At 43.4% G+C, this 24,806-nt stretch overlaps 5 protein-coding genes across 5 annotated transcripts; 4 read left to right on the forward strand and 1 right to left on the reverse strand.

The window, feature by feature from the left end:
* Window positions 1-1,953: 1,953 nt before the first annotated feature.
* Window positions 1,954-5,368, forward strand: LOC9636015 (ATP-dependent zinc metalloprotease FTSH 9, chloroplastic). Its single transcript, XM_002965555.2, has 14 exons — window positions 1,954-2,967; window positions 3,020-3,085; window positions 3,148-3,267; window positions 3,319-3,384; window positions 3,442-3,627; window positions 3,680-3,766; window positions 3,820-3,933; window positions 3,983-4,107; window positions 4,157-4,265; window positions 4,327-4,452; window positions 4,511-4,834; window positions 4,889-5,012; window positions 5,063-5,206; window positions 5,265-5,368. The coding sequence occupies exons 1-14, from the start codon at window positions 1,999-2,001 to the stop codon at window positions 5,267-5,269; spliced, it is 2,565 nt and encodes an 854-aa protein (XP_002965601.2). The 5' UTR covers window positions 1,954-1,998; the 3' UTR covers window positions 5,270-5,368.
* Window positions 5,369-5,442: 74 nt separating this feature from the next.
* On the forward strand, window positions 5,443-7,848 carry LOC112344981 (pentatricopeptide repeat-containing protein At2g33680-like). Its single transcript, XM_024670738.1, has one exon. The coding sequence runs from the start codon at window positions 5,443-5,445 to the stop codon at window positions 7,846-7,848; it is 2,406 nt and encodes an 801-aa protein (XP_024526506.1).
* A 2,595-nt stretch (window positions 7,849-10,443) lies between these two features.
* Window positions 10,444-12,801, reverse strand: LOC112344982 (G-type lectin S-receptor-like serine/threonine-protein kinase At1g34300). Its single transcript, XM_024670739.1, has one exon. It carries the CDS (start codon window positions 12,799-12,801, stop codon window positions 10,510-10,512), a length of 2,292 nt encoding a protein of 763 aa, XP_024526507.1. The 3' UTR covers window positions 10,444-10,509.
* Window positions 12,802-21,256: 8,455 nt separating this feature from the next.
* On the forward strand, window positions 21,257-22,163 carry LOC112344983 (pentatricopeptide repeat-containing protein At5g04780, mitochondrial-like). The gene is made up of 2 exons (XM_024670740.1): window positions 21,257-22,073; window positions 22,156-22,163. The coding sequence occupies exons 1-2, from the start codon at window positions 21,257-21,259 to the stop codon at window positions 22,161-22,163; spliced, it is 825 nt and encodes a 274-aa protein (XP_024526508.1).
* LOC112345013 (pentatricopeptide repeat-containing protein At5g16860-like) lies at window positions 22,162-24,144 on the forward strand. The gene has a single exon (XM_024670849.1). The coding sequence runs from the start codon at window positions 22,166-22,168 to the stop codon at window positions 24,101-24,103; it is 1,938 nt and encodes a 645-aa protein (XP_024526617.1). The 5' UTR covers window positions 22,162-22,165; the 3' UTR covers window positions 24,104-24,144.
* The last annotated feature ends 662 nt before the right edge of the window (window positions 24,145-24,806 follow it).

Genomic DNA, 24,806 nt, shown 5'->3' on the forward strand with positions numbered 1-24,806 from the left:
TGGGGAATGTGTAGTTAAAAATAATGAACAATGAGTCTTACAAAGTTAAAGGATAATGAAGATCCAGTTGAGGGTTGGAGCAAAGGAGGGCTCAAATGAGTTGGTGGGGTGTAGTTTTGGTCTTTTCTTTAAGCATTGTAAGTGTTTTTACTTTATGGACCTCTTATGCCACTATATTAAAGTTATGTTTTGATATTTAGAGTATGACATAGAGATGTATGGATATTTCTTAAAAGTTGTGGAAGGAATTTACACTGAAGGATAACAAGGATCTAGAGGAAATCAGCAAGAAAGTCAGCTATAAAAAAGAGGGCAACAATAAGGAAGGGTTAGGTTATGTCTCATAATGTAGTTGGGCTTGTCAATTAGGGATAGAATTGCCTTTGGAAAGTTGAGCTTGCATTAGATGAGAGATCTAATTTCTGGATTAGAAGTTAAACCTCTATATACTTGCTTGTTGAGCTTGTAATGTGTCTATTAAGGTTGTGTCTTTAAGGTTAGAGCAATTAACAGTGTTTAAAAGCATTTAAAGGAGTGAACTTTAAAGTGTTTTAAAGAGTTTTAATTATAGCCTATAAGCAATTTCATAAAGTAATCTTTATTTTCTTTTCTTTGAATCATATGCAATAGAATCTACATGGCAATCCTAATCTCAATTCTAGTAGAGACCCTACTTGCAAATCCAATTGAATTTTGTGAGCTAAGAATATAATTCCATCTTTCCTTGGTTGGGGTAAGTTTTTAGTAAATAAAGTTTCTTAAATTTTTGTGTGAGGAAACTTTTGTCTAGGAGTTATGAACATTTGCAACATACTTAAAGAACTATATGGTGGTAGATTTAATAAGGTTTAGACTCTATTTATCTTGTTAGCAGCCTTGCTATCATCTACTTGCTACTGGGTATCTCTACTTGAAATTTTGAACATACATTTGAGATAGATATAATTTAAATTCAACTAGTTATGCTCTTGCTGTTCTCTTCTCTAATCTTATGAAATCACACACATTCTTCCTCTCTCCTCAAGCAACTTAATACCCCATTGATAGAGTGACAACCTCTCTTTATCCTTTCCAGCAATATTTGAGCTCAAATGAATTCCTTAAATTAGTAAGGAGTTCAATAGTTTTGAGGGTGAGTTTGAAGTTTTATATGATATAAAGTGTTCTTAAATCTATCATCTAATTCTCTTTCATCTGCTTTTTCCTCTTTCTAGAATATTTGTTTTGTCTTAGACTGAGCCACCTTCTTATCACATTATTTCTTCATAATTTCTAGTATTCTCTTTTACTAACACATTAATCAGTTCTGACTCTCATTCTTTATCTAGCTTTTGTTCCTCCTTTTCCAAGGTTTCTTTTATTCTTCCACATTGTTTCTTCCTTTATTTTCTTGATTTCTCCTTGTTACTTCCTCACCCAATATCACCCAATACATATGTCCTCAACGATAAGTCCTCAATAACCTAGTATACATCCACTAACCTGTCTATTTTGGTGAATTTGTCAATGAGCATTATGTAAGTTATCACCATTGGAGCACACCCACTTCCAAACCATATCTTCAAGTAGCCTCTCAGCCTCATCATGTTGGAAACCTTGCAAAACCTGTTATAGGTCACCACCACATCCAAAGAGAAAAAAGTACTTGGAAAGTCTGCTGGCAAATGCCCAACTTAGTGAAAGTGTCTTACAGGGAAATATATTTTTGGCATAAAAGATGATCTCACGAATCTTTTTTGTTCAAGAGAACATCTTTCCTTCCAAATCTGTGATTAACGGCAAAGCATCCACACTTCTTCTCTATCATCTTCTCATAGCCTCTTTCATCTAAATTTGTGAGTCCAAGAAGTACAACAGTGTTTTAGCTAGAAGTGTTTATAATATCACGAATCATTAATGATAGAAATCACAATGTACCCCAATTTTGATTTTGTAAGCATGCTTAGGTTTTAGACCAGAGGAGCCCTAAAATGTGGTAGGGCGCGGTGATTTGCGACGATGAACGCTTGCTCCTGGTGCGCGGCACTCTTTCTCCATCACCAATCCTCCTCTTCCTCCTCCTCCTCGTCGCTCAGGTGTGCATCTTCTTATTTCTCGCCACAGGTTGGCCTCCAGATTCACCTCTCGCTCACTGGCCGGCGATTCTCCAATCCAGGGCACCAACTAGGCCTCCGGAGGAAGCAGCAATGGCTGCTGGTGAAGAAATCCCTGCTCCATCCCCGGAGAACAAGAGATTTCGCCTCCAATTTCGCCTCGGAGGGCTCGTCGCCAAGCGAGGAGCACAATGGCGACGACGATAGCAGCGGCGGCGGCGGCGGCACAAGCACTAGCACGTCGGGAAGAGGCGGCGGCCAGGATTCGCAGCCGCCGTCTCACCATCGATCGCAGCAGGGATGGTGGAGGCGGCCGAAGTGGGCGTGGAATCTGTGGAGCTGGGGCTCCAAGGGTGCCGCCACCCAGGCTCATGAGATTGGAGCTTTGCTGCTCCAGCTCGGGGTGGTGCTCATGCTCATGCGCTTCTTGAGGCCGGGACTTCCATTCCCGGGCTCGCCTGGAGCTCCATCGGCTGGCGCGGAAGCAAACGTCCACTATGTCAGCGTTGCCTTTAGCGAGTTTCTCCATAGGATTGAGAGGAACGAGGTGGAAAACGTGGAAGTGGATGGCGTCCACTTTACTTTCTCGCTGAGGAAGAGAGCGAGGCTGGCGGCCGAGACGGCGAGGAGAACAGCAGCAGCAGCAGCAGCAGCAAACTCCAACTCCGAGACGAAGAGTTCTTCTTCTTCTTCGTCACCCGAGGACGCCATTGTCATAGCTGCTGCTGCTGCTGCCTCTCCTCCATCCAAGAAGTTCCTCTACACAACCACAAGGCCGAGTGATATCGTGACTCCCTACCAAAAGATGATCGAGAATGGTGTGGAGTTTGGTGCTCCCGATAAGCGGTCTTTTGGTGCTATAAGTTCTTTCTCGGTAAGATGGTTGTTTCGTTTTCTTTTGTCCGTTATCTTATCATTTTTGGCAGATTGGTTTGTTGTATATCGGACTTGTTGCCGGACTACTTGCCAGATTTCCCATAAAGTTTCCACAGGTAAAGCAAAGCAGTTTTCCAGTTTGATAGTGTTCCTTTTTCATGACTTATGCCGTGTTTAGCGGACGACTGGACGCTTGCGAAACAAAAAGGACAGCAAAGACCGCGATCGAGAGGGTCCTATTATGTTTGCAGACGTTGCAGGGGTTGATGAAGCCAAGGAAGAGCTCGAAGAAATAGTGGTACGTGCTTCCGTCTTACGAAAAGCATTTGACACTCACAACCGATTGTAGGAGTTTCTGCGGTCTCCGGAGCGCTACGCAAGACTGGGTGCCCGGCCACCTCGAGGAGTGTTGCTAGTAAGTGATTTACTTTGAGGGCGTGCGATGGTGAAATCTGAAGGCTGCATGGCACAGGTTGGTCCTCCTGGAACAGGCAAAACTCTACTGGCTAAGGCCGTGGCAGGAGAAGCAAGCGTTCCATTCATAAGCTGCTCAGCGAGTGAGTTTGTCGAGCTCTACGTCGGCATGGGTGCTTCCAGAGTTCGTGAGCTATTTGCAAGGGCCAAGAAGAATGCACCTTCTATCGTCTTCATTGATGAGGTACTCATGCAAACGCAAACCCATCTCTATCCGTTTTTATTGCTCTTTCTAGATTGATGCGGTTGCTAAAGGACGAGATGGCCGGCTGCGTAGTGTCAGCAATGACGAGCGCGAGCAGACATTGAATCAGCTCCTGACGGTCAGCGCTGGAATAGCCATCTTTTGTGATAACTTACCTCTTGTTTTATACAGGAATTAGACGGCTTCGAGTCCGCATCAACTGTTATCGTGATTGGAGCTACGAATCGAGCAGATGTTCTAGACCCCGCCCTGAGGCGACCCGGACGATTTGATCGGATTGTTATGGTGAGAAAATTAAGTTTTTGCAAGGAATTGTCTTTTACACTGTCTCCAGGTGGAACCACCCGATCGGCAAGGAAGGGAAGAGATTTTAAACGTGCACGTTACAAAGAAGGGCTTGCCTCTTTCGAAGGATGTCAACCTGAATGTTGTTGCCGGGGCTACCTCGGGTTTTACGGGGTAAGAGTGTGGATTGCAAATATTTTGGCTTACGACCCTGTATACGCAGAGCGGATCTTGCAAACCTTGTAAACGAGGCTGCTCTACTAGCTGGTAGAGAAAATAAGCTTGAAGTCGGGAAAGTGGAGTTTTCGCGTGCTGTTGAGCGTGCTGTGGCGGTAAGAACTTTCTCAATTGAGATCATTCTTCCGTGATAACGTGTGGTTAGCACGCTCGCAGGGCATAGAGAAGAAACGTTCTATGCTTCACGGCAGTGAGAAGGGCGTGGTTGCTAGACACGAGGCCGGGCACGCAGTTGTAGGAACAGCAGTCGCAAATCTACTTCCCGGGCAAACAAGAGTAGAGGTATGTTCTGAAGTTATTGGAGCGGGCTTAGCTATAGCTTTTGTTTCTCGTTTTGTAGAAGCTAAGCATTCTTCCGAGGACAGGAGGAACTCTTGGCTTCACATACATACCACCAACGTCTGAGGACCGATACTTGTTGTTTGTGGACGAGCTACGGGGCCGTCTGGTGACTTTGCTAGGCGGCCGCGCAGCCGAGGAGGTTGTTTACTCGGGCAGAGTCTCAACTGGAGCACTAGATGATATCAAACGAGCGACAGACGTGGCATATAAGGCGATTGCTGAATATGGCCTCCATCCTTCCATTGGTCCGATCTCACTTGCAACGTTGTCCGGTGGTGGTCTTGATGACTCGGGTTCGGCTTTTCCTTGGGCCAAAGACCAAGTAAGATTTGTGAAAATTTTGTTTTTCTTTCGTTTGCTAACTTGTGTTCTACAGGGACACATGGTGGACCTGGTGCAACGAGAAGTCAGGTCTTTACTTCAATCGGCACTTGGTATGGCTTTGTTGGTGATTCGATCGAATCCGAATGTTCTTGAAGGACTTGGAGCGCAGCTTGAAGGTACCTTAATCTTTTCGCTACCAACAGGTTTTACGTCGTTTTTCTGGCAGCGGAAGAGAAGGTGGAAGGCGAAGTGTTACAAAAATGGTTGAATTTGGTGGTTGCTCCGATAGAACTTGCTGCTTTCATCCGGGGTGAAATAGTCCCGTCCACCTTGCTACCAAGTACCGACTTGCTACCTCCAACAGGAGAAGGTTTGCTTTCCAAGTGAAATTCAATCTTACTGTTGAATTTCGATCGTCTGTTCTGCAGAATGATATATATATATTCTTTATAAGTTTTGCATCGCGAATACTGTACATAGAGGTCATTGCCTATGTAAATTAAAGCGACGGGAGGTAACAGTTTTCTGGGAATCACTTGGTTTCTTCAGTAAGCTTTGTTTCATGGTGGCTTTTTTGTTTCTAATCCGGTGGCCAGAAAGTTCCAAATGTGTTATTTACAGCAGCAGCATTCTAGCAGCATCTCGACGTTGCTAGCCGCACTGAAGCAATCGACACAGGCCAGAGATCTTACTGCCGGGAAACTCATTCATGCGCTAGCCATCAACACCGGCCGGGACTCAAACATCTATGTCGCAAACTCGCTCGTCAACATGTATGCCAAGTGTGCCTCATTGCTGGAAGCCCAAAGACTTTTTGAGAGGATGGCACAACGCAGCACAGCCTCGTGGAACACCATGCTACTGGCATTTGCCGACAACGGGCATTTTGATCGGGTTTTTGAGCTCTTCACACTGATGCAGCTCGAGGGCTGTGACGTAAACTCCCGGACTTTGGTGGCATGCCTCAAGGCCAAGTCGAGCTCGCGCTCTCGGGATTGTTTAGCATGGACAGGAATGGAAATTCACTCGAGAGCTTTGGAGCTGGGCCTGGAGCTCAACTTGTTCGTGGCGGCGGCATTGGTTGAGATGTATTCTAGATCTGGGAGCATGGACAGCGCATTCAGAGTTTTTGAGAACATCAAAAATCGCTGCGAAGTTGGCTCTTGGAACGTTTTGATGCTCGGGTATGTCGAGAGTGGTGATGGAGAGTTTGCACTTGAACTTTTTCACTGGATGCTGCAGGTTGCGCGTGTTCCAAACGCACAAACTTTCATAGCAGCGCTCAAAGCCTGTGTGAGAGTCTCGGAGCAACAGGAAGATCATCTCGATCGTGGAAGAAAGTTTTTGCTCTTGGAGAAAGTTATGGCTCTTCACAGCGAGGCAGTGAAACTGGGACTCGATTCCAACGTTCTCCTGACCAACACCCTCGTGGATTCGTACGGGAAGAGTGGAAGTTTGGAGGATGCCAATAAAGTTTTTCACGAGGCTCCCTGCGATCAGACTCTGGTGTCTTGGAACGCTTTGATACTGAGCTATGCGGACAATGGGAAAGGAAGAAGAGCTCTCGAGCTCTTCTCGAGCATGCCGTTCGAGCCGAGCACACGGACTTTCGTCGCAGCAGTGAGAGCTTGCACGACCATCGCGACCGAAAACTCCGACAAAGGCAACATAGATTTCACGGCAACATCGAAAGTGTTGGAGCTCGGGATGGCTGTTCACTCTCGGGCTGTGATACTCGGCCTCGACTTGGACGTGTTCGTCGCAACCAGCTTCATCGACATGTACTCCAAGCTCGGAAGCATGGCAGACTCGCAGCGAGCTTTCGACCGGGCCAGCTCTCGCAGCCCCGTTTCTTGGAACGCGCTCATTCTCGGCTACGCGGAAAACGGCGATGCGGAGAAGAGTTTTGAGCTCTTCTCGGCGATGCAGCAGGATGGAGAGGTTTCACCCGATGCTCACACTTTAGTTGCCGTGCTGAAGGCTTGCTCCAAGCTCGCAGCAAAAGAGAAGCCCCGGCAAGTCGATGGAAAGGTGGTGAAGATGGTGAACTTGGAGAGATGCTTGGCGATCCACTCTCAAGCTGGGGAGCTTGCTCTTGGCCGATACGTGACGAACACACTGGTGGCCTGCTACGCCAAATGCGGAAGTATGGTCGACGCCGAGCGGGTTTTCTGGAAGAGAAAGGAGCACATTTCTCAGGTTTCCTGGACAGTGATGATGCTGGGATACGTCGAGAATCACGAAAGTGAGAAAGCATTGCTGCTGTTTGAGACGATCAAAGCCTTCGAGGATCTCCAGAGGCAGAGGATAACTTCTCTCCTCCTCGCGGCTCTCAAGGCCTGCTCGAGCTTGGCGGATCTGCGAGCCACCAAGTCGATCCAAGCTCAAGTTTTTAGACGCGCTACCATCGACGACGACGACGACGATCACGATCACGGCGACGCAGCAAGCAACACCGTCGTGAGCTCTCTCATCCACGCCTTTGGAGAGTGTAGCAGCATGATCGACGCCCAGCTCGTCTTTGATTCATTCCAGCCTCCGAAGCTCGACGTCGTCTCCTGGAACTCACTCATGGCTGGATTCTCTCGACAGGGAAACTCCAAGATGGTCTTCCAGATCTTCCGCGCTCTTCAGGACGAGCAGCGTTTCCATCCCGACGGTGCCACCTTTCTCAGCCTTCTCACGGCTTGCAACCACGCCGGTCTCGTCCTCCATTGCAAGAGATACTTCCATGCCATGGAGGAGTTTGGAGTGATCCCAGGGATCGAGCACTACCACTGCGTGGTGGATCTTCTCGCGCGAGCAAACGAGATGGAGCAAGCGGTGGCGGTGCTGGAAAGCATGCCTATGAGAGCTACTGTGGTGACTTGGAGGAGTCTCCTCGCGGCTTGTCTCAAGTGGAAGAATGTGGCGGTCGGAGAGTTTGCGTTTCAATCGCTTATGGAAGCATCGCAAGGAAATGATCCGGCTGGCTATGCTTTCGTGACAAGCTTGTATAGAAGCTGTTCATAGCAAAAGAATTTATATCATTCTTATTATTTTGGCTTATTAACCACAGTTCTTCGGATTGCTTTTTTTGCATTGAGAGTGATACATAAAGTGCCAGGGGGATTAACTTTCCCCAATATCCCTTTTCCAGTCCCCACCAAGTCCCCTTTTGTCCATGGCCGTGTTCACCAACACTGCCATTGGATCAAGGCCTCCAAACCCGACCACTAAGTCCTTTGGTCCATTGGGGTTACTTCTTCACATGACTGTATCCTTGGTCTTTACATTAGAGGATGGCTTGTCCTCCTTTTCACAGTCTGGGATTTTGGGGCAACATTTCGGAACACCATGGTTTTACGCGAGCCTCATGGGTACGAGAATGGGTTCTTGCTGGGTGATTCTTTGCTGGCTAGGTTTCTTGAAGATTCTGGTATGGTAACTGGTTTTCTTGGTTTTTTTTTTAGTTTTTATTTAAAACAATAAATTAAAATTTTCGTATTCATAAAAAATACTGAAATGATATTCTAATGTGTTTGGATATTCTACTCTAAATACCAAGAATATTCCTCCCTTTTTATAAAATAACTATTGAGCGTGACTGATTTATTACTATGATTATATGACACTAGTTTTTCAATAGTAATATTAACATTATACATCCCTTCCCAAAGCTCGTTAATGATGCAAACATAAGAAGATAATTGCTGACCATTGGCCAAATGCCCACTATTAACGTACAGTGACCAGTGAATCACACAAGAGTTTAAAACACATATCAAATGTTAAGAATGCCCCTTTTGAGCACATCCGAGAGTGCCTTCACCTCCCATCACAACACTCCTAAACCAGGAGGTGGCAACCTGTGGTTTAGCAAACAATTCCTACCCATTAAAACGAATGATAATAAAATCTGGATCATTATAAAAGCAACAAAGCTGATTTACTTAACAGCAAACCAAAAGAGATTATAAATAAGCTTATAGCGACGCGCGACCTGTAAAACGCTCAATTCTACCCTCTAGAGCAAACACAAATCAAAAGCGAAACGGCAATCAGAACCGAGCTAAGATAGGAAATTTGAAGTGACAAACTGAGCTAACGAAGGAATGGATCGCCCAAGACACTCCCCAGGCAACGTTGAGGCTACCGGAAGAAGCCAAGCGTGCTCGACACCTTTTTCTTCGGCCTGCTTCTAGCAACAAAGAAACTGAAGGGAAAATGCTAGAGAAGGAAGACCATCTTTAATCTTCCATAAAGAGTTTTCAAAATGTGGTCCAGTCCGCAGTTGAAGGCCTCATGAATTCTGATTTTCGCTCCAGCAAAAGTCTGTCAAAGTGTTTATAAGATGGAGTGTTCACCCCCATGTCTCGTGGGGCGTTGTGAAATGCTATAAACCTTTGGTCTGTTGCCTATATGCTTCAACGAGTCTAAGAATGTCCCCTCATCCCCTGGACTTGCTGCAAATGCAAATGCCGCAAGTGTTCCAGATGGGGATGCAGGCCGCCGAATGTTTGGCAACATCGACTGGAGAACTTTGGGAGCCACCACACCTGTGAAAGATCGCAAAGTAAGTCTTGGACCTCAACTTCAATCTTGTTTTCTCACCTTATCTTTATGAATCTGGTAGCTGGGCTTTAGCACGCAAAGTTTGAAATCAACGAAATAAATCTGAAGCTAAATCCTCCTGGAGCACGGAACTGGGGCTGATGGCGGTGGTCGAGGAGAGGGTGGTGGCGGAGATGGCAGTCGCGGTAATGGAGATGGTGGTACCTTTTCTTTGACAGGAAAGTAGACGAAGCCATTCAATCCACATCGACCCAGTGGGAGGTCATGGTTTCCATGCTGCAGCCTCATGTAGCCTTGCTCTCCCCAGCTTGTCTCCGCCGAGTTTTTGATAGTCCAATAGTCCATGGCCCTCCCAGGTCCAGGCCCATGGTTTATACATCGATTTTGAAGATTTTATTTCGTTCTCTTGTTATGTGAGTATTATGCATGGTAAACACTAAAAAAAAATGGAGATGGGGGGTATCGATCCTCTTACCTAATCGTCGTACCTACATCCCCTTGCTTTGACAAATAATATTAGATTAGTGTAATCAAGGATAGTAGGAAACTTTTCTACGGCTGGTGGAACAAATGTATTGCTTCTGGACTTTAAACATGTCCATATTTTGATTTCGGTATGGTCACTGGTAAGTATTGAGCCTTCCCTTCCACATTCTGGTCCCATGACTAAATTCCCAAACAGTTTAAAAGAAATGGATTATGATAACGATTCGAATTGTATGGTTCACCTTGAGCCAAAAAGTCTCATTCTTTTAGCACTTGATCATTTAGTCTTGGTGCTCTAGTTGCAAAGAGGAAGTTCCATCAACTCCGGCTCCTAGGGTTGATTTTGTGTTTGCTGCTGGTGTGAAATTGGAATTGGAGGCAGTTGTATACATCATTTACCAATACCACCATGACTCAATTCTACATCTCCTCCCAGCTAGAAAGAATCCATCCTTTAGTCTTCTGCTTGCTGAGTGACCTTTAGAGTATGTTTATTTCATTAAAAACATTTTGTTAAAAAAAGAAAGGTTAAGATTATAAACATTCAAATGATACTTATAACATGTGTAAAAATATATTAACTGATAAACACGTCAAAATAACCAATAAAAACATTATTTTAGAGTCGTCTACTTATCGTCCATTTGTCAGAGAACCAACGGTGTCTTCTGAGTAGTCCATAGAAGGATCTAAACCTATGGAGAAAGAAGAATTTGGAGATGATGGCTCAGGAAATTGTACAGTATCCTCCATCATTTGCACCACTTTCCCCATTGATGGCCTTGCATGTGCATCGTGCTGAATGCACCACAATGCAACTTTAAGCAGCCTCTTGAATTGCACGAAATCCACTTCCTCCCCAACAAGCTTCTTGTCAACAATGCTTTCCATATCTCCAGCCTGATACATGTTGTAAGCCCAGTCCGAGAGACACCATCGGCTGTTTTCTGAGTTTATGGCAGATATCGTCATGATGTACTTCTCTCTGCCACTTATAATCTCGAGCAAAACCATTCCAAAACTGTAGACATCCACTTTGGTTGTGATTGGAAGGTTGCTGATCCACTCAGGCGCAAGGTATCCTCTGGTTCCACGAACAGTTGTGACACTCAATGCCCTCTCCCGTTTCATTAGCTTGGCCAAACCAAAATCCGCTACCTTTGGACAGAAGCTCTCGTCAAGCAGGATGTTTTGAGGCTTGATATCACAGTGGAGAATGCATTCCTGACATTCATCATGAAGGTATGTTATCCCTCTTGCAATCCCCAAAGCAATGCTGAATCGGCTGGCCCAGCTGCAAAAGTGCTTTGCATCATCCAAAAAAAGTAACTTCTCTAGTGAACCATTAGGCATGTACTCATAAACCAGGAGCTTTCGATTGTCCTCATAGCAATACCCCAACAGCCGGACGAGGTTGATGTGGTGAATCTTGCCGAGGGTCTCCACTTCAGTTTGGAATTGTTTATCAGCTTGCATGGCCATTTGCAGTTCCTTGACTGCAACAAGGGTGCCATTTAGAAGCCGCCCCTTGTAGACCGTCCCAAATCCTCCCGATCCAAGCTTGTCACAGAAGTTGTCTGTGAAAGTTTGCAGCTGCTGATACGTGAACCTTGCAGGCCCACTGCTGAAATCGAGATCCATCATGTTGTTACGTGCTCTAGCGCTTATGGTCCAGCAGAGCCCCACAACCAAGAGGAACACCACCAACACAAGTGTTGTAATGAATAGAGCAACTCGAGGAGCGTCTCTGAAAAATGGCCGATGGATCACCAGCCACTGGAAACCAGGAACGACAGTGGCATTTGCATTTGTCACGTATATGTTTGCATCTGGACTTTGTCCTGGATCTTTGGCAGAAAGCTTCAAGAAGAAAACGTTGTCCACGTCCAGGGACTGCTTGCCATTGAATAAACCCGAGGGATCTAAACCCTTGAGCCAGCATATTCCAGCGCCAGCCATTTGGAAAGCAGCTCCGAGACACTCGCACTCCCTAAGGCATCTTTGGATACAATCCTCCTGGGATGACGGAGTTGGCAGCGGGTCACTATTGTAGTCATTGTATTTGAAGTCCGTGCGTACAAGTTGGATCAGTTTGAAGTTTCTTGGATCTGTTGAGTTTTGGCCTGTGGGACACTTGGCCAATGGAGTGTTGTAAGCACAATCCTGTGATGAATCGGACGCATTTGTGGGGTGAAATCCCAGAGGACAGGTGCAAGTTGCAGTCGGCCGGTACGTGCAAATCCCGAATCGCCCACATTTCCCAAAGATGTTGCACTCGAGAAGAACAGCTTGCCAAGTTATGATCCATCTTTTGTTAATCTCATCAAGAGTGTAGATTCTCAAGTTGCCATCATCGTCCACGGTCAGCCTCCGGGTTAGACCAACTTTAGGATAATCAAGCGCATACCTCTGTGCTGTGTCATATACTTTGACAGGGTTTTTCCAGGAGCTGCCGCTCCCATCAAAGAAACTAGTGCTGAAGTTGAGACGAGGACTGACTACAGAATTGGCAGAATTGGATTGATTTTCATTCTCAATCCTCCAGTATGGTTCAAGCCAATATCCCTGGTAATAGAATGCAACTTTACTCCCATCCATCTGAAGGAAATATTTTCGGTTATTGGAGACAAGCTGGGTGATTCCAATGAGCTGCTGATCAGGAAGAATGGTGTCCGTGGGGCGGTCAAATGACTGCCAAGCAGGCACTCCGTTGCTTGCTAGCAGCTCTAAGTTGCCATTCTCCTGAAGTAAAGCTTTTGTAACTGAGAGAGTTGTTGTAGAAGTTCCCCAGACAATTCCAGCAGCGTTGGAAGTGAGAATCAGCCGACCATCGGTCTGGAAAGCGAGCTGGTCGCCTTTGATAAGCCCGATTGGAGAACCTCCAGTGTCATTGGACATTGCGCTCCAGATGACTGTGTTGGGCATTTTGGTGTACCATATTGAGAAACTATAGAGGGAACGAGATGCCTAAAGCCTGCACAAAAGGTGGCCTTGAGAGATGTAATCCATGGTTGGAGGTCTTCGCCTCTCACAATTGTGGTTGTTCCAGGACTTCCACCATCAGCTGCCACGAGAGTTAAAATGAAAGAACACAACATGAGAATCCTAAAATAGAGAAACATCAAGAGCAATTGCTATTTACTAAATGAACTGGGAGACACCAAAGTGAAATGCCTGCATTGTTTTTATAGCTGAAAGTTTTCTTCCCTGAAAGCTAAAAGTCATTCATTAGCTGGTCTCACCCGGATTATTTTGAGTCAGTCGTAGCCACTTGTGTATCCAGAAGTCTTTCAGGGAAAGACTTGAAAAGTCGTAGTCTAGCATTAATGTTTGTAAAAGGACCCAGCATACATTAGTTTAGTCTAAAGCATCCTTTTATATTTAAAAGAGTAAGGGTGAGATTTTTTTCCTTTGTGTATGAAAGACACGTAAAAAATGGTTACAATGGTTAACAAAAAATAGTTAAGGAAGCGAGTGCATTGGTGCCCATTGGGAATTTGCTCTTTTGCTGGAAGCATTTATGGATTCTATGTTAGAGATTGCTAGGTCTCATTGTTTTACCATCTTAATATATGAATTATTGCTCACTAGAATCAGTTTTATCATGTGCAATTGACTTGTAAGGTTAGACTCTTCTATTTTTATTATTTTTCTCAAATAAGCATAGATGGCACAAGAAAGCAGTGATGGCAAATGGTGGGTGCAAGGGCTCTTAGAAGGTGAGTATACAGGTTTGAGCATCAAGGAGAGGTTATGTGGATTGGATGTTGTCAGATGAAACATTCACACATGTGAGAACTTGTTCCTTCTTTTTGTCTATTCTCACAATCTTTCCATTCCAGGAGCTAAGTATTACCTTCTCAAGCTGAGGATAAGACTGATAATTATGTGAAGATTAACCTGTGGGAATGCAAACCTCAAGTGGTAAGAAATTCATTCCGTGCTATTGTAGCTCTTAATGTTAATCTGCAGAACTGACATTTTCCAATGTTTGAGGAATACAATCACTTGCAATGTGAAAAGGAAGAAGAGAAGCGACGGATGTGGGTAAGCATTTGCTTTCCTATAGTTACACCTATGCGAAAAAAATCGTTTTCTGGCTGGCAAGATCACAAGCGCATCCAGGAGCAACTAATCACTAAGCAAGAAGCTACATCCAAGTCCTATCAAGCCTAACAACAAAAAGACTGCGGGTCTAGGCACAAGGCAAACAGTGCCGCCAGCGGCAACATACCGGCCAACGGCCGTCTATCCATGGGAGGAGGAGAAAGAGCCGGACATGCAACACCAGCTCCAAAGCTCGAGGATAACAACACAGGGGGTCTGTCAGTGAGATCGCTTCTGCCACCCCCGATTATTGCCTACAGGTGCCTATCTTCTGAGCTTCCAGCCGACCAGAAGCCATTGACGCCATGTGTCACAGCAGCAGGCTTCCACGAGAATCATCAACTCCGCAGACAGCTTTGCCAGTCCAGTGAAGTCGACTTCTTTATCTCTAGATGTCAAGCACAACAACACTAGCATCGTGAATAACAGTGCAAATAGTTACACTAGCAAGATAATAGCAGCACCACTTTATACAAAAACTGCGAGCTGCAAAAGAGGAGGTCACTCCAGTCGCCTATAAGCAGGCCGATCAAGGGAAGTTTTCCTTTTAAGTATTGTCAGTGCCTCTAGGTCTTTCATATGCATGGAAATTGGTGTGCTCTACACTCTTCCCTCGCAACAGTGACCCATAGAGATCTATACTTCCAAGAGCCTCTGTCAGCTTCCACTTGTTGCTAGACTTCAGTGCTAGCATACAATCCAGTCCTGTAGCCTGGTAGTGTAATGTTACTGGTACTCTGTTGTATACATTGGAACCACATTCTAACTCTTATATATAATAACAGTAAATAGTATATATTAAGATAGTACTGATTTCATACATTTACACAATACGATAAAATGAATTTTAATATTTATGCAAGAACCACGGCCTGCAGGTTCTGTAATATATGTGAGTGCACACCTTGGGGAAGAGTTTCAGGAGCTACATATTCATAGGTATTGGGCTCTTCTACACACATAGATGGAGACCCTCCAAGTCCAAGTCATACTGCAGCCTTTGGAGGTCTGAGATTGCTCTCTCTGCTCTACAGGTGACAAGCCAATTGCTGAGAAGCCTGCTGGACTTCATGCGTCACGTCGCGAGCTTCGGGCTGGGACTCGTGAGATTAGACATTTGCCAGGAGTCCGAGAGGCATACAGATGTTATGGACGCCATCATAAATCATCTCGGCCTGGGTAACTACAGAAGCTAGCGAGCAACGAAGAGGCAAGAATGGCTGCTGCTCACAGAGCTCCGCAGCAAGAGATCACTCTTTGGTGCTGATCTTCATATGACTGAAAAGGTCCAGGATGTGCTAGGCACATTCTACGTTATATCCGAGTTGCCACCCGACTGCTTTGGAGCCTACGTTATCTCCATGACTACAGCTTCGTCCAATGTTTTCACAGTTGAGCTTTTGCAACAAGAGTGCCGGGTGAGCAAGCCACTGCAGGTGTTGAGAAGCTCGCGGATTTAGAAGAAGCTCTAGCAGCCATGGATCGCCTCTTTTTTATCAACTGGTATCGTAGTCACAGCAATGGGAAGCAGGGGTTACTCCAACTCTGGGAAAGATACAGGGAGATTATGTGCTGCTTGGCAACAGTTCCAGACGCAGGGGAAAAAAAAGAGAGAAGTTTTATCAAGGCCTTTCCGATGTAATTGCCTTGGATGATTGGATGTGCCATCTTGCAAATCATGGATTGTTTTCTTCTCCTCAATCGCTTCTTCCCACAGGTGGACAAGCTTATGGCGGCCGAGGGTAAAATGAGAACAAGCAATGTGTACTTACCCAGATTCTTGAGTGTAGTTAAGGTTACAGGGTGATGCTGCTGGCTACGATCTTGTAGTGGTGGATGCCATGCACAAAGAAAAATTTGCAAGTTCTCATGCAAGGCAAATTGCGGGGCAGAGGAGAATCAGTTCGATGGGGTTTGCTAGGGTGACTGCTGTCAATGGCCAATACATCATTGGAGATGCTTTATGACCAATACAGAATTAATTTTCAATTATAATCCTGTGCAGGGAAGGAGGCGAAGTTTGCTCTTTTCCTCTTTATGATTGTGCAAGAATGACTCATTGTCTTGCAGAGAAAAGAGGAGTACAATAATTCATTTTGTTTATGTGGAAGCCAGTATTGTCATGGGAGCTATCTTAATCTTGGAGTGGAGATTCACAAGATGTTATCAAGGAGTGGCATCATCCGGTATGTATTACTTCTGACAAAGTTGGAGCTTGAAGAGATGAGACAGGGGGTGTTAGATCTTGCCTACTAAACGGTCAGTTGGAAATATGGCCTTGTTCTAAGGTTTAAACTTGGATCTTAACTCACATTTTTATAGGTGGAGTTTATGAATCTGGATACTGCCTCCAAGAAGAGGAGAAAGGATGCCAATTTCTCTTATGGAGTTGACACCGAGAACTAGGTTTGAAATTATATCAAAGGAGACTTTGAAAGTTTGTAACCCATACAGGTCGAGGGTGTCTATAATCAAACATTGTTATCATGCTTGACAAGGTAAATGTTCCTTTTTTTCTTTTTCTATTTTTAATTTTCTGTTGGTGATGGATTTTTTTTCTGCTAGTTTCAAGTGTGTCCTACAGCAATTGTTCATAGATTCTTGGGAGGCATCACCACTTTGAAAAAGTTTGACTAGAAGGGACTCATTTCACAGCTGTGGAGTGGAGAGAACTTAATTGTGAACAAGCTCCTTAGCTATATGATGACACACATCCTACTGGATAGACTGGCTGAGCTGAAGCAGCAGGTTCAAGAGCATGTGCCAGATGAAAGGGACAATGGGGAAGTCTCCAGGAGTGGACCTGGTTCATATGTACACATATACTTAGTGCTTTATGTGAATGGTATGTGTTGCTATGGTTAGTGTTCATCATTTCATCACACATATTTTGTCGGAGGAATAAGGCACCTTTGAGTCCTCCAATAGAAATAAGCTCCCTGGATCTTGGCAAGCATGTCATGCTACTTCTAGGAGCAACTTCCAAGTGCTTAATATAGCTTGGAGGCAGTGTTGATTGCAGTTTTGGAAGAAAATAGTTCTACAGAAACGCTACAAAGAATCAATTGTAGTTCTCAAATTCTACAGACTTCTAGATTTCCATCAAATATTGGTGAGAAAAGAGATTTACAATCTGCACTTCATGATGAGGTTCTCTAGACCTCCTTTCAAGGCATCTAGCAAGCTCGCTAGAAATCTGTGTTGGCACTGTAAAAAAGAGTCCTTTCACCTTTCAGACTATAAGGCACTTGAGGAAAACTTTCCCACTCTCAAAATGCAAATTCTTGCACTACAACGTAATTTCAAGTTGTAGTTTTAACTGGCTTTCAATATGCTTATGAATATAATGCTTTAACATTATAATGAGTTCTAATTATTGAGAATACATCCAAATGAAGTTGTTATGTTGTGGTTATCCAATAAGTTTTTGCAGTATGGGACTATATAGAAGTGTTGTTACTTGACAAAATATGGATACTATCCTTTCCAACTAGATGAAACTGGCTATCTAAGCAAGAACATGATGGTTCAATTTGAGAAAGGTGAGCCTTCATGATTTTAGCTCATTTCATGCTCATCTTTCTCATGTTGTAGGGACAGATTCTCTGGAGCCTTCCACTTCTATCACTTAGTTTAGAAGACATGTTTAAATAGTTCATAATAATGGAAAAAGGAGCTTTGTTGATCATCATCTTGATTTTAACCAATTTCAATGATGGTCTCCTCCTTATTTAAAGTTGCTATTTTTGGCATTGATGCATTATAATATCCAATTTTACATATAACAGGAAACATTGGCCCTCAGAGAGAAGCGGCCAAACGTTGCTCCAGGAAGAGGAATCGTGCTTATTTGGGACCTCTTTGTGAGATCCCATAGCTCGCAAGCTCGCCCATCAACCGTCACCGCCAGACAAGAGTTATCCGAGCTAACATTTTAGAAAACAGAGAAAACTTAATCGAAAGTTGATGATCAAACTGCTTGCCTGAAATCCTATTTCATGCCAAGAACGCCAGCTTTTAGAACGAGCTAAGATTGTTCTTCTTTGAAGATCTATCTACTGTTTTTATTTCTTCATTCCCAATCTATTGTTGTGGAGATTGATTTGCTATAGTTTTATTGCTTTCAAAAGCTTTATTCAGTAGCAATATTACATATCTGAATGAAAAGAAGAAAGGAAAAACTGAAAGAAGATGAGTTACAGGTGAAGGATAAAAGAAGACAGCAGAGATCTGATGGCCCTTTGCGAGATCTGTCAGCTATTCACATTTTCAAGAAATTGGGGTGAAAATATTTTCATCCAGGAACAAACCTTGGAGATTTCTGATGGCCGAACAGTGTCCACACTCTCCTAGTGTAAATTGACTTATCACAAGGAGTGAATCCTGCTTTGAAGTCACTGCCTCTACTGGATGAAACTCAAACACGAGAAGACACTGAAAAGGTAGGCTTGCCAAGTACATTGTAGAGATTGTTTGTAAGTCCCAAATGTTTCTCATCATAGGTCTTTGGAGGACATGCATAACTTTTTATGACCATGAACCAAACCATAGCTTTTTTACATGTAATAACTTTAAACCAAGCTTAAAATCTCTTTTATCCAAATTTATAAACTAGTTATATGTAATGTTTAGATGTAAATAATATATGAACATATCAAGTTTCAAACTTATGTCCTTGTATTCTTACAATTTATAGGCAATTGATAAATTGAAGGTAATGTATAATAGATATTTTGTATAATTGTAGATGAAACCAAGTTCATCAATCTAACATCATAATCCATGATAATGTGTATCTTCTTTTGAAAATATATAACTCTTTTAAAATTTTAATCTATAATTAATTTCCCTCTTTCTGGAGTGAATAGTAGAAAATTGCCAACAAAGCTTTAAGTCTAATCTTTCCAGATATCTTTGGCATTATGAATATCTTATAGACTTACGTGGCAGAAACTGTTAATTTTAAAAGACAAACAATAATTCAAGTGTTACTAGATTTCTATAACTGCACCACCCCGTGAATAGAGCTTTAGAGTGTTGTCCAAATAAATAAAAAAATCCCAATAACTTATAATACTTTAGCTACTCCCAAACACCAATAGTAACAATACTTTATTCTTTACTACATGTAAGGAAAGAAAACTTTTCATAAGCATATATTTTCCATGAGAAGTGGCCAAGCAACCATATTTGGTAAGACGAGTTTACTTTGCAGCCTTCAATCTAAAGCACAATGGGTTATATTGCTAGTGGCAAACATAGAGTGTGTTGTCTAGTTGCATGCACGAATGCCTACCACCAAAAGCGTTGCATCACCCTTTGAGCATGAAAAACCTTCTAGAGAAGAACATATTGTCCTAGAGAAGAACACGGAGCTACACAATGGCAAGCTTTACTATCGATTCCATCACCTTGCCAATCTTGCAATTGTCTGCATTGATTTTCAGAAAGATGGAGAAAGCGGAGGAACCTGGGGTCTTGAAAATGTCATTCACAAGATCTATAGCAGTGCAGATTATATAAAATTTAAAGAAAAAGTACTTATAATGGCAGTCTCCAAAGACATACATAGTTGGCTGAGTTCTCACAATCTGGTGATGCTTGTAGGCTTCTCTAAACTCAAGATAAGGGAGATCATGACCCATGAGCAATAACACTAAAGGCTTACCTGATTGTTACTTGATGTAATCAGCATGAATCTCATGCCTTCTTGGAAATTTAGTAAATAATCATAGTTTCCAGCAAGCTCTTAATGCTTTGCATTGCTTTGCAAACAGAACTTATCTATAAAAAAAACGAAGAGGAACTGTTAACAACTTTATTGTCTTGTGCCAGAAGTGAGGCAAATTAAATGCTGGACTGTAACTCTTCTTGATAATGCTGATTATATAATTCTTGAATCTATTTAATAATAACTCTTGAAATTGACTCCATATTTATTTTCATATTAGATTTAAATTCTAGAATTTAGATTAGCATTTCAAAGTTAGCAATTAGGAGCGAATGCTTCTCCCTAGCAGTGGTAGTGGGCTATAAGTCTCTCTTGTGAGTGATTTCTTCTCTACATGAACACTGTGTGTATGTTATTTTAACAATTATAATGTTGTGCAAGGACTACAAGAAAAAGGTAGAGCTGTAATTTAAGCTTTTTTTAACTAGGCTCTAAGTGATTTTTAAATCAAAGCATGTGATATTAAGCTATGCTCAGATGAGAGAAAAGTCAATCCATGCTTTTTCATCAATTAATCAAAGAAGAATAAGCATTTAGCATGCTGGTGCAGAGTGAAGGCTATAGAGATAGCAAATATATGATGGTAAGCTTCTGGGGATTTCATCTCAATCGTTCATTAATGGAGAGTAAATCCTGTTTCCAGTCCTATGTAATAAATAATCTTTTAAAACTATCAATATTTCCTGGATATGGCACTTCTATGGTAGTTGAAGAAGCAACTTGGTTCTTATCTATTTTGGAGTGTTCTGAATAATTTCATTTGAAGTAAAGTTTTCTTATCTTCTTACATCTCCTGGACCAAAAGCCAGCACTTCCTGGCCATCACCACTATACACATGGATCAAGCAAGAATTTTTCCTCCTGCATCTACTGAGGGCATAATCAATCCACTGGCCAATATTCTCATTGCCTAAAGTACTGCAAATTTGGCTATTACAAAATTATAAAACAATTACAAGATTAAGAGTCACCGGTTTAGATTAAGAGACCCCAGCTCATTGTCTTTTATCTTGTGACCACAGCTCATCAAACTTTGATAGCAGGTTTATCTCTTAGCTGGGTCTGATTCTTAACCAATTCAAGAGGAAGCTTATGATTTTTCCCTTTTTGATTTTACGTTTTGGGTCTCAAGCAAGTACCAAGTAATGTAGTTATTATTATTGTTGTGCACTTATCATTAGATATTTATCAAAGAAATCATTTTTATTTGAAATATGAAAAAGGAAATAGAAAAATAACCTTCCTGTAATGTCAAATCCAATAATAAATCCCAACTCTTTTCTTATTACACTGCTCTCCAAGTCCAACTTCCTCTCAGTCTTATGTCACTATTGCTGTTGGAATTGGTGACTTCTCAGATGATTTCTACCACAAATTTAAGTTCTTTACTAGATATTAAGATAGAGTTAAGACACCATTAAGATTTGGTTTAAATAAGTATATTGGAACGAACTTATTATTTTAACTAAAATGTTCTGATATAGAATATTTCTTTTTAATTGTAATGCTTTCATTTTAGGGTTTATGCGAGTATGTACGGCTATGGAGATCCGGGCGCCAGGCGCGGCTCAAGCGCTAGAAATCTACGTGGAGGCGCGAGCAGCTGGCAAAATGCCGACTGCCTCCCAGGTAATCGCGGCATTCAAGGCGTGCGGCAGCCTCAATCGGCTAGATACTGGCAGGGAAATCCACGCGCAGCTCCTCCAAGAATCTGTGGTGATGGTCCATCGAAATACCTGCGTCGCCACGGCCCTGGTGGATATGTACGCCAAATGCGGCAGCCTTGGGGAGGCGATCCAGATCTTCCAGACGATGCAATGCCGCCGGAGCGTCGTGACTTGGAATTGTATCATCCTGGGCTGCGCTCACGCTGGCGATTTCCATCAGGCGCTAGAGCTTTACTCCAGGATGGATTGCCCGCCGAATCACGTAACGTTCTTGGCAGCGCTCAAGGCTTGCATTGGTGTGGCCGGAGAAGAAGAGAAAGTGAAAAAAGAAGAAGGCGGTGGTGGTGTGGAAAGAATCCAGTGCCTGGGGAAGATTAGAGTGCTACACAGGGAAGCTACACGGGAGATGGTCTCTGGAATTCACATCTTCGTGGCCAACAGCTTGATCACGGCCTACTCGAAGTGTGGAAGTTTACGGGAGGCTTTGGATGTTTTCCAAGGAATGAAAGAGCACAGCGTGGTTTCATGGACGGAGATCATCATGGCTTATGCTGGAAATGGAGGAGGAAAGATGGCTCTCCAACTTTACGATCAAATGCTGGAGCAGGGATTTTTTCCGAGCCGTGTAACTTTGCTGGCGGCTCTCAAGGCTTGCTGCTGCTCCAGTGTGACAGAGGAAGGGGCTGATAAGAGTTTTTATCTGGAAAGGGGAAAGGCAATTCACTCACGAGCTGCCAGAGATGGACACGACTCGCAAGTTCTCGTCGCGAGCAGCCTGGTGAACATGTATTTCAAGTGTAGGAGCTTGGTCGATGCTTTCACGGTTTTTGGGAGCATGGTGGATCCGACAGTGGTTTCCTGGAATTGTGTGATTATGGGGAACGTTCTCAATGGAGAGGCCGGCCTCGTTTTGGATCTGTATGGACAGATGCAAGAGCAAGGCTTTAAACCCGACGCTGCCACCTTTGTAGCGGTTTTGAAGGCGTGTATCAGCTTAGCAGGGAGAGAACAAGGCAAGCTCGTGAAGACAAAGTGTTTGGCTTTGGGAAGAACAATCCACAGTCAAGCGGCTGCTGCTAGTTCTGACGGCGAGCTCCACGTTTTTGTGGCAAACGGGCTGATCGACATGTATGCCAAGTGTGGGAGCATGACCGACGCTTGGAAAGTTTTCCAGAGCATGCCAGTGCGGAGTTTGGTGTCGTGGAACTGCGTCATTTTTGGATTTGCCGAGGCTGGTGATGGCAAGCGAGCGTTGGAGCTCTATCGCCAAATGCAAGACGAAGGCTGTTCTCCAAACCACGTCTCTTACATCGCTGCGCTCAAGGCTTGCGTGGCTCTGGTAGAGAGTTTGGATCTACAGCCAGCTGAAGACTCGAAGATGGTGAAGCTGGAGTGTCTGCAAAGAGTAAAGGCGATCCACGGTCAAGCAGGACGCGATGAGTTGCAGCGGCACAGATTTCTCGCAAATGCGATGGTTGCGGCGTATGCAAAGTGTGGCGGCTTTAAGAACGCTCGGGAGATTTTCGAAAGCTTGGGACGAGACAGGGATCTGGTCACTTGGAACTCGATGATTCTTGGTTATGCCGAGAACGGGGATGGAAAAGAAGCCCTGAAGCTCTACGAGCAAATGGAGGACGAAGGCTGTGCTCCAGACGATCTTACCTTCGTAGCTGCTTTGAAAGCTTGCAGCAGCTTGGTGGACGAAGAAAACCAAGATGCAAGCAACGCAAATCTGCAAGAGAGAGTTGCAGCTATCCGGCGTCGAGCAGCAGCAGGAGGCCAGGGGCTCAGCGTCTTCGTAGCCAACACTCTGATCGATTTCTACGCGAGATGCCGGCTCATAGCAGAGTCCCGCGAAGTTTTCGAGAGCATGCGTGTTCGAAGCGTGGTCTCGTGGAACTGCATCATCCTGGGGCTGGCAGAGAATGGTTTGGGCAGGCAGGCGCTGAGTTTCTACGCAAGAATGCGCGACGAAAACTTTGCTCCCGATACTGTCACCTTCATCGCGGCACTCAAGGCCTGTGGTAGCCTCGGGGACATGCAAGCTGGCACTAAGATCCGGCTGGAGATCGTCAGCGCTGGGCTCGAGAAGGATGCCGCCACAGCAAACTCTCTGGTCGACTTCTACGGCAAGTGTGGAAGCATGGGCGAAGCTCTGGAGGTGTTTGAGTCGATGGAGAAGAAGAGCACAGTCTCGTGGAACGCTCTCATGGATGGCTACAGCCGCCAGGGTGACTACGAGCGCGTTTTCCAGCTCTTTGAGAGGATGCAAGAGCTGCGCTTCCGGCCAAACGAGGCGACGTTCCTCGTCCTTCTCAATGTGTGTTGTCACGCTGGACTGGTGGACACGGGGAAAGAGCTCTTTGAGGCTATGGCGAGCGGTCACGCCATCTCTCCCGGGTTGAAGCACTACAGCGCCATGGTTGACTTGTTCGGGAGAGCAAATCGCATGGACGAGGCAGTGAGGATGGTGAAGAGCATGAGAGTGGAGCCGAATGCCGTGATTTGGATGACGCTGTTGGCGGCTTGTTGCAAGTGGAAAGATGTTTGCGTTGGGGAGTTTGCCTTCACTTCTGCTATCAAAGTTTTGGTATCAGCAAGAGATGGAGAGATGTATGCTACAGCCTGTGTCATGATGTCAAACATTTATGCCAATGCTGGGCATTGCTTGCAGAAGAGAGTAACATTGCAGTGTATAGGTACAAAAACAGCATATGACTGAATGAATATGTTTGAGATTTTAAAGAGGCATCTTATCTGGCTGTCAATAGTCCCAATCCTATTCAAAGTGAGAAAAGATGAGAGATACTTACCTTTTATCCTATCTAGATCAGCAACTGATTCTTCCTCAATTAAACTATAATGTATAACATTAAAAATTGAATTATATACTAAAAATTAAAAAAAATTTAATACTTTATTTGCAGATTGTATTGGTGTTTGGGATATAAGAATAGATATATTAATTGGGGTTTAGACCCTTACTTATATAAAAAAATGGATGGATCAGATTTAATCCTGAATAGATGTTCTATATATTATACTATTATAATTAGTATATTAGTATAATTAATATAATTATATATATATAATTATATATATATGTATACATATATACATATATATATATATATATATATATATATATATATGTGTATATATATGTATATATATGTGTATATATATGTATATATATATATATATATATGTATATATATATGTATATATATATATATATATGTGTATATATATTTATATATATATGTATGTATGTATATATATGTATGTATATATATATGTATGTATGTATGTATGTATATGTATATATGTATACATATATATATATGTATGTACGTATGTATATGTATATATGTATATATGTATATCTGTATGTATGTGTATATATATATATATATATATGTATG

Source organism: Selaginella moellendorffii, unplaced genomic scaffold, assembly GCF_000143415.4.
Source record: "Selaginella moellendorffii unplaced genomic scaffold, v1.0 SELMOscaffold_6, whole genome shotgun sequence".
Lineage (NCBI taxonomy): Eukaryota > Viridiplantae > Streptophyta > Lycopodiopsida > Selaginellales > Selaginellaceae > Selaginella > Selaginella moellendorffii.